Consider the following 9274-nt stretch of genomic DNA (forward strand, 5'->3'; position numbering starts at 1 on the left):
TAGAGGGCAAGAAGGTTGACTAGAGAGTGATTGTATTAGTTACTTTCATATTGCTGTGATAAAACTCCATGACCGTGTCAACAGGGGGCAGATGGTTTCAGAGAGATACGTCTCTCTCTACAATCATGACAGGGAGGCATGGCAGGAAGGGACCGTCACGGAGCAGGAAGCTGAAAGTCACTTCTTGAGCTGTAAGTAGGAAACAGGCCATATCTCTGTGTGTGGCACACACACAGTTGGGTCAGCCCTAATGAAAACACCCACCAACTGGGTGATGTCTTAAAAGCCTGAGACTATGGGGGGATATCTCATTCAAATCATCCCAGGGATTAAGGATGGACACTTACAGAGCAGGGTTATGAGGAGTTTTGTAGTTCATGGAAGGAAACAAAATTATTAGGAGCGTCCACCATCTCCAGAGATGCAGAAAAAAGACTGATCTAAGAATGTCTGAAATTATTACAAGAAAATATGACAATTAGGGAACTGGTATGCAGGGAAAGGACAGGGAAAATTGAGGATTCTTTTTTAAATATGGTGAAGAGGAACGAGATTGAACATTGAAGAGTCTTCTGGAGGCTAAGCAATAAGTATACATTAGGGAAGGGGCTAGGTGAGGGAGGTGACTTCAGGCTACTGAGTCCTGGATTTCAGCTTTCTCCCTACCACTGTCAGAATGGTGACTGACTATACTCTTGCTCCTTATGGAAGACCATGCCTCTTGGGCTACCCTGTAGCATGGCATTTGGAATTACTGCACCTCCTCTATAAAGAGATTATCCATGCCTACCCCTGAGCCAGGCGGCTCGCTCTGACCATTTGAAAGTGAGCTACAGTGGGTAACTACCACATCCAAGCAGTGATTTAAGGAGTACTTAAATGGTTCCATTCACCCATTCTTTTCTTCTCCATGAAATAAAAGCTTGTTGTGAGCTGCTCATGTGGACAGGTTTACAGGAGAAGGTGATATTAGAATCTCCAAGGTAAGAAAACATCTGTACTGTGAATTCCTTTTCTCCTGAGAGATTCTGGTGTTGTTTCTACTAGTTCCTGGTTAAGAGACAAAAACCTGGGACTTTTAAGAAAAAAATATTTTTTCCATATTGGGGATTAAATCTAGGTCCTTGGAGAAATCACTCTCTATTCTGAGCTGTATCCCGAGCCCTATGGAAATTTTTCAAATTACTCTTTGAAGAATTCCAAGCTTACCACCAAGAAACTAAAGACTTACTTGCACTGGTTCCTGTTTTCTTGAGTCTGTGCAGACTACTTGAGCTGTTCTTATTCGCCCTCACTGAAGACCACCGCTCTTCTTCTCCATCCAACTTAGAGACTAGGTCTTGTTTGGGATCTTGATTTCCTACTCATAAGAAATGGTAGACACTGAGGGTTGGACCAACCATTTCAGAAATCAAGCCCCAACTTTATTACTCCAGGGTCTTTCAACATATATGGCTTCTGATGTTTCAAAATAAGGATGCCCATGAACGTCAAATAAGCACACCTTCCCTTTTGTAGGCTCTGACACAGCATCATTCCTAGCCCTTGTTGCTATTCTGTCTAAGCTCCTCCCCACAGCTACTTGGCAGCAGCCAGGTATGCTCTGCCCCACAGTTGCCTAGCAACAATATATATAGTACATGACACTATAAAAGGAGCTGCTTGCCCCACCCACCTCTTATCTGCTCTTTCCCCTCTTGCTCTTTGTTCTTCTCTGTTCTTGCCCCACCGCCCTCATGTGCCCATGACTTGGCCACCTTTCCTCCCTTCTTCTACTCTTCTCTCATTAAACCTCGCCATGTGAAACCATGGTGTCTTAGTATTTTCTGTCCAGGCATGGGCTGAGATTCAAAACCCTAACAGTACTAAAAAGTGATCAAAAACTCCCTGACCAACCACCACCACCAGCACCACCAAAATAAAACAAAACAAAACAAGAAAACATCAAAGGGAAACCTGAAGGACTTGAGGAAGAAGGGACAGCAGGGAACATGTTCTGGGTTGTGGGGAACTGTCCTTACCCATCGAGGCTGGATTGCTGCAGTTCTCTAGCTTTGTATCCTTGTACACGTTTCTCTGCCCAGGTTCCAGCTGCTCCCATTCCTTCTGAGGAAAAGCCACAGACACATCCATGAACGTTACTGACTCCTATCATTCTTATTCAGTCCACAGAGAATTGGACAGTTCGACCATATCAACCCTCACCTCTTCCCTCTCTTCTTCTTTACAAAGGGATTGGCTCTGTCTCTGGTGTTTAGATTTTCTTCCTTGGCTTTGAATGTTTCTACTATTTCACATCTCATTTCCACAAAGTGTTTGGTATCGAAGGGGGAAGGCTTTAGGTGAACTCCAGCTGCCATGTTGACCTGGGACTAGCGAGTTTGTCTGGACCTTTCTCTGGGTTGCGGTCCCTTGGCTTATGGCATCATTATCAGGCCATTTTCTATCTTCCACAGAGTCCTGGACTGGACCTGTTACCTAATCTTGTAAGTATACTCAAGGATAGCTTAGCTTGTGAACAATTTGGTTTTTTGTCTCTTAAATTTTTGCCAAGACTAAAAGTGAAAAGCCAGGCACAGTGGTGCACGGATGCAGCTGAAGCCACTGAGGAGGCTTTGGTCAGAGAATGATATGGACTGTGGCGGGGGAGGGGGAGACAGAGAGACAGAGAGAGATTTCAGCAAAATTGGTTGGCTCTCTCAACAGCGTTTTGCCATATTGTAGCAAACCACAGCAAGAACTTGATTCAGGATCCTGAGCTTGAACCAAATTTAATCTCTCGATCTATGGGCCAGAGGATGCTATGGGGTGCTGGGCAAACTTTTGTCTTTATCCATTGGGCCTCTAATGACCAGACCTTCCCCGACCCCTGGCATGTCCTGAACCATGTTGAGCAGCCATAGCCTTAGAAAGATGTGTCTCTCCTCGATCTGTTGGAAAAGATAGTCTATGGATGGAAGAATCGTACAGCAAGTCTCATGCGTCTATGGTCCTTATAAAGCCTCTAAGGCAGGAGCCCTAGAGAGCATTCATCAGGTCTTGGGACTGTTCGAGAGGTGGTGAGATCTTGAGACTCAGGTTAGATTCTGAGACATGAGGAAGGATCTTGGGCACAGGACTCAGGAGGTCTCCTCATTCTCTCATGGGTTAGCCCTCTGGACACATAGACATACATTTAAGTGCAAGGGTAATCATTTATTGAACTGCAAGAGCAAGAAATTTGTGCGGAATGATCATGGGTGGGTCAAAGAGAAATTTAAGAAAGCTTTTAATTCTCGATGTGTTGTCCTGGGTAACTAGGGAAGATGCTGGAGAGACCAGGATTGCACTTTTCTGTGAAACAGAATGGAAATCAGATCGCAGAATTTGTCTCAGGATACTCCATGGACAGGAAATGGTGATGCTGGTGTCCTGGTGAGAAGTCTCCACTCAGCACTGAGTAATCCAGGAAGAAAGAAGACAGGAACCCATTAAGCACTTCTTGGATTGACTTCTGGACAGAGAGGCACTCTATTGTATAGAACAAAGGGTGAAAAAATAGATCTTGCTCTGCAATCTAATCAACATTATTTGCCAGAAAATAGGGATTAAAGGCACAGAATAAATGACTCTTTCCTTATGGATGGCCTATGAAAAATGAAGTAACGAAAGGTCTGAGGTTTGTTTCCACAACCTTTGGCATAAGAAGCTCTGAAGAATGGTCATTGCCTTGAGGAATAATGGTGAAAACCTTGGCCACTTTTACAGACTTTCCTACATTATCTGAGTGAAGTCTTGGGAAATGGGAAAGAGGGGTCAAAGGAGTCTGCTCTCCAGACTGGAGGAGAAGTGGAGATCATGCAACTCCACTTCCAGGTAAGAAGCCAAGGTTGTACAGAGTTCAGATGAAGATCTTATTGTCCAGAGTGGGATGGAGTAGGACCGCAGTCTCTGAAGAGCAGTCATACTCACATCCTGCTACTCTCTGTTTCAAACTTTAACTCTTAATGACACTTAACACATCGCTGAGCCCTTTTTACACAACCGTGCAGCAACTATGGAAAACTCACTCCCTTGTTTTCTTGCCTAAGTGCTTGGGTCACTTTACTTTAGAGCTCAAAATAGGACCAGATAGTCACAAATCCACATAATTCAAAGCCATTGTTCAAGCTCTCCTCAAAGACTCCTTATCAAATTATTCTTATAATAATTTTGGGGTACAATACTAACGGTTTTGAAAGGGTCTGGTCCATGCCCACCCCCTCCTTGCTCTCACTGGAGATTGCCCACCTGGAGGCTCAGGCCTTTCTTCAACCTCGGGCCTTGAGACAGCGATCTGCAGGGTGAGAACAAGAACGTGTTCAGGTACCAGTTCCACTTTATTCCCCAAAGAGGAAATGAGGTGCCTCTCCAGTTTCAACAAATGCCTGATAGCCAATCCACCAGGTTCATTTCTTCTATGATATAATATTCAGGATGAGAAAAATAAGTGAATCCTGACTTACCAGTCTTGGTTAGGTCAATGATATTGTCCCTAGTTATTCCATGTGCCACACATAGTTTTTCAAACTTTTCCTTGATGTCTGAACTCAGATCCTTTGTTCTGCCTGTGAAAAGAGCAGCAGTCAGTGTAGCAGCTGTGTCCTAGGCATTGACCACAGGACTAAGTGAGGGGACAGGGGCTCCCCCATAAGGGAGAGAAAATGGCTGGTGACATGGTTGACAGGTGTGGGTCCAATCTATCCTGAATGTGGCACCCACGGAATGGCCTTCTGGCACACGGAGAGACTTCGGAGTGTGCCCAGCACTGTGCTTGAGGCAGGGTGCAGGTGAACATCGTCGACCTTCGGGAAGTGAGAAAGAGGCAGACGAAGCTGGGAAGACCATACTAAAGCTAGAGTTTCCTTCCTCTCTTCCCACCCCAAGATCAGTGTCCATGTGGAAATACTTTACCGTAGAGCAACATCAACTGGAAAGTTTCCCCGTTCTTGACATTAACAAGGTGAATCATGACATATCTGTCATAGTCTGTCTTAAGTATAGTAAATGTATTCCCTCCGTCATCTGTGGAGGAAATGGGACACAGCTCAGAAATTCTCTGGTCTGCAAGAAATTATGTAAACCCTTTACCTGTTCTACCCCAAACATGAAAATCATTAAAATACATATCCTGGAAGAGATGGGGGCGGGGATGTCTGCTGCTTCCCATCTGTAGCTTTCTGGACTTGGTGAAGTAACTTCTAAGGAAGGGGCCCTGGGATGACGCCCACTAGAGAACACTTAGCCACAGCAGCGACTCACTCTCTCTCATCCTCTGTGAGGCTTAACTACCTCCCTCAGCACCTTCAAGCGACACGTCTGTCTTTCATAAGTCTGCCCTCACATGGCTACATCCTGAGCAATGTGCACCGGTGCTAGCTACCGGGCAGTATCAGATTCCATCTCACCATACTTATCCCCCTTGCCTGCCACAGGGTGTTAGCTATTAGATGGCCCCCGTGTCCCTGGCTAAATCAACCATGTCAGGAAGTGCTTGAGATTCTACAAGGGGTTGTGGTGAGTTTGCTAGTAGAAAGTTTGACTGAGAGGTGCAAGTTCCTGAGTTCAATCCCCAGCAACACACACACACACACACACACACACACACACACACACACACACACACACAGACAAACACACACACACACACACACGATAAAGGTATTAGGGTTTACTAAATTCCTTGTGGATAGATATATAGACATTATATACACTTACGCTCAACAAAATATTCGCCATCCTTTGGCGTTTTGTAGGCAACCAAATATACTTCCCTGCACTCTCCATTTTTCCTGTAAAACAGAGCAAGCTGGTGCTTAGGGGAATTTTGATCTGGCTGGCTTCTTAACCCTCTACTCTATAGTTATCTCCAGTTTCTGATTCCATTTACCTTTTGAATATTTTTGCAAAATTAGCAAAATGGCTTTTTTAAAAATGTTATTTCGTTTCTGTCTGATACTTTACTAATCACGAATTTGCTCTTATTTCTTCTTCCTCATCTAAGGGCAAACACCTCACTTACTTAATATGGAACTTGAAGCCTAAGGAATTCTCCAAGACATCGATGTGCTGCATAAAAACTCTCATGCTGCCGTTCTCTTCTATCTTTTCTCTTTTGTCAGAGGCGAGAACAATAGAAAACCAATCCCCATTGAGCTGTAATGGATAAGAAAATGATTAAGGGAGAAGGGGGCAGGGATACCGCATGGATGTGTTTCTTCTTGAATTTGCTTGATAGAGTTGTCACAATACCTAACATTCTGTCCCTGCCTCTCAGTGAGAGCAGAGGTCCCCAAACGTTGTTAGATCTGAATAGTATACAACTGGTCTTACTTCAAGGTCTTAAGCCATTCCTTTGTCTAATAGAACAAGCCACTGTACCCATCCCCTCAGAGGACCTGCTTGGCTTCAAGAGTTCTCCAAAGCACTCTCTGAGTCAGAAGTTACTATTCGCTGAGCATACCTTGTCCACATCGAGGTTCCCTCTCACAGAACTAGCTTCTTCTGCATGGCCGCAGACCAGGGTCAGGCCCAGACACAGCAGCAGCAGCAACAGCTTCATGTTGGTAGGGAATAGAATTGCCTCTCTGTCGGGACAATCCCTCTGCTGATGGTGCCCACACTCCACCTCCAGCACTTTGCTCGTCTTTATACTCTCTCTGGGTTTGAGTGTTTTTTTTTCCTTCTCATATGGGCCTCCATCCTTCAGGCTTTGTGGAATGTTTTCTCATGTACTGATGTGAAGCCAAGGATTGTTCCTGCCCTTTTGAAACTTGGCGATGTCATCTCCTATGGATTGATTCTATCACTCATACATTTCGCAAAACATATTCCCAAGAAAAACAGTGGGTGTTCTAGAGGGCCATCTGGAACCAGATGCAACATTGGATCTGACTTAGAATCAGAAAACCAGTTATGGAGTGGGTGGGTACTGAACTGGAAGGTCAAGCATGGAGAGAATCTTTGCTTCAAGACTTGAGTGGAGTGTGGAAGAAGCTGAATTACTTGGGTTTTCTTTGAAAAGATTCATTCACATTTCATGCGTATGAGCATTGGTTTTGCATGTGTACCATGCACACACCTGGGGCCAAGGAAGTCAAAAGGAGGTCAAAAGAAGGAGTCAGATTCTTTGAAACCTGTTCTTGCTGAGGACCCAGGTTCAATTCCCAGCACTCACATATCATTTCACAACTGACTCTAGCTCCAGTCACAGGAAATGACCCTCTTTTGGCCCCTGTGATCTCCTGTACACATGTGGTACATATGAACTCACTCATTCAGGCACATATGCATAAAAATAATAAATCTTAATTTAAAAGATTATCAGGAATGGTCTTCCGAAGGAAAGCTGACAGCCCCCACCCCCAAACCCACCCCAAAAGCTTGACCACAGAATGCAAACTGCTAACTTATTAAGGTAAACTGCTTCAGCTGTTTACCTCAGAGAACGTGGACTTTAACTGACAGGACATAATCTCATCATTAAAGAAAAACAAAGGTATTGTTCAAAGTCATATTTGCTGATGGAGGTCCAAGTAGAAATGATGTCAAGAGTCTGCTTACAAAGAAACACAGTTATAATGGGAACATATTTTGTGTCCTTATAAATTGTATTTACCCTGGAACTAGAAACATAAAATAGTATTTGATGTGGGGAAATAAATAATTCAAGAAGGAGGCAAGTCCTCGACAGGTTTTATTTCCACTTTGCATCAACTCTCTATAGTATGTACTATTTATTTTCATCTTTCCATAGTGTTAGCTAAGACTCAGAAAGATCAAGTAACTTGCAAGTCCATACAGCCAGTTAGCAAGAGAACTTAGATTTAAACCCAAGCCTGTCCATCTGATTCAGGAACCTTTGTTCTTATTAACTCCACTACACAGGTTGGGATGTTTTTACCAGAAGGGAGGATGGTTAAATAGGAGAAAGAGGAATAAACAGCGCTGTAGAGCTCAAGACACATCAGACTGAAACGGCACATGGGTTCTTTAAAATATGGAGGAGTGGGTGTAGCTTGAGATTGAATGAGACATGACTACTGGCCCCTCTTGGTCTACAAGTATTTGGTAAATGCTTGACTAGGGGATTATCATCTTTCTTTTTTCCTCTTCCTCTTTCTCCTGCTCCTCTCCCCTCCTCTTCCTTTTTTGGTTGATTACGGTGTGTGTGCACACATGTGCACACATGTGTACACGCCTTTGCTCGTATACGCAGGAGTCAGAACAGGGTGCCAGTTGTCTCGCTCTGTCTCCTTTTACTTTATCCCCTTCAGACAGAATCTTCCTCTGAATCTGGGACTTAGTGTGTTTCACATAGGCTGGCTGGCCCGTAAGTCCCAGCAATCCTCCAGTCTCCACCATCTACCTAGTGGTGGGGTTAAAGGCAGCCATTACCAGCTTTTTTAATGCGAGCTCTGAGCATCTGCTCTGACCTTGCTGGGAGTCCACACAGCCCTCACAGCCCGTACTTCTCCACTGATCTGTCTTCCCAGCAACTCACATAGAGGCTGGCCTTGAGCTTCCTGAGTTTCTGAATGGTCTTGGATCTGTGGTAATCCCCCAGCTCCAGCCTCCTGAATGCCTAGATTACAGGTTGTAGCACCACGTCTGGCTATAGATTACTGCTTTTCTAGTAATGAATGAGAAGACGCTTCCCCAGCAGAAGGCAACAGCCAGTCCCTTCCACTTAACACTCCTCAGTACATGTGGGCTGTTCGTGTGACTGAAGCACTGAGGCTGTTAAGAAATGACTAGACAAAGTATGTGTGTAAGAGGTTTAAGGAGTGTACGTGTAACCAGCTAATGGCCCATGTGTAACTAGCTAGCATTTCTGAAACTGACTAATAGGAAAATGATTTAATGACCTTTACCTGAGTCTTACCCTCAACTAATTCAATAAATAACCCATTCAGAAATCCTGCAGAAACATTCGAGTCACTTACATGGTGCCAGGGTGTGTTTGGGGCCAAAAAGAACATCAACGAACACGGGCTTATTTGATTCATGTCCCAGAGAGGAAATATTCTTAGTCCCTCCAGCAGAGTGACAGATAGGACTGCTGACCCCAGCTCAACATCAGTTCTAAAGCACCTGCTGGTGTCAGCGTCACAGGATGCTTGGAGACACTGGAATCAACCTGCTTAACTCCCAAAACCTAGAGTGGGCCCCAGGAAACAGAGGCAGAAACAAACGTTAGGGGAGAAAGAGATTATTGGCCAGGAACTCATGAAGGATGAAGGGAGCTAGGAGAAAG

General features: G+C 44.5%; 2 protein-coding genes and 1 pseudogene across 3 annotated transcripts in view; 1 reads left to right on the plus strand and 2 right to left on the minus strand.

Moving 5' to 3' along the window:
* The window catches only part of Zfp37-ps1 (zinc finger protein 37, pseudogene 1), a 29735-nt pseudogene extending 27628 nt beyond the window's left edge, over positions 1-2107 (plus strand).
* Positions 1-2133, minus strand: part of LOC148005819 (uncharacterized) — a 28338-nt gene extending 26205 nt beyond the window's left edge. Inside the window, 2 exon segments of the mRNA XM_087551795.1 lie at positions 1232-1360; positions 2022-2133. Of these exon segments, the coding sequence (XP_087407921.1) occupies positions 1232-1360; positions 2022-2133 (241 nt within the window).
* On the minus strand, positions 3252-6635 carry Mup4 (major urinary protein 4). Of its 2 annotated transcripts, none has more exons than XM_087549728.1 (7): positions 6482-6635; positions 6041-6174; positions 5737-5810; positions 4933-5043; positions 4485-4586; positions 4270-4315; positions 3252-3510 (listed from the first exon to the last, which is right to left on the minus strand). In XM_087549728.1, the coding sequence occupies exons 1-6, from the start codon at positions 6578-6580 to the stop codon at positions 4290-4292; spliced, it is 546 nt and encodes a 181-aa protein (XP_087405854.1). In that variant the 5' UTR covers positions 6581-6635; the 3' UTR covers positions 3252-3510; positions 4270-4289. The 2 variants fall into 2 exon arrangements, with proteins under 2 accessions (XP_087405854.1, NP_942079.1); NM_198784.1 differs by having other exon boundaries at positions 3267-3435; positions 6482-6619.
* Between the last annotated feature and the right edge of the window lie 2639 nt (positions 6636-9274).

This window comes from Rattus norvegicus, chromosome 5 (genome assembly GCF_021556685.1).
Source record: "Rattus norvegicus strain SHRSP/BbbUtx chromosome 5, alternate assembly SHRSP_T2T, whole genome shotgun sequence".
In the NCBI taxonomy this organism is placed as follows: Eukaryota; Metazoa; Chordata; class Mammalia; order Rodentia; family Muridae; genus Rattus; species Rattus norvegicus.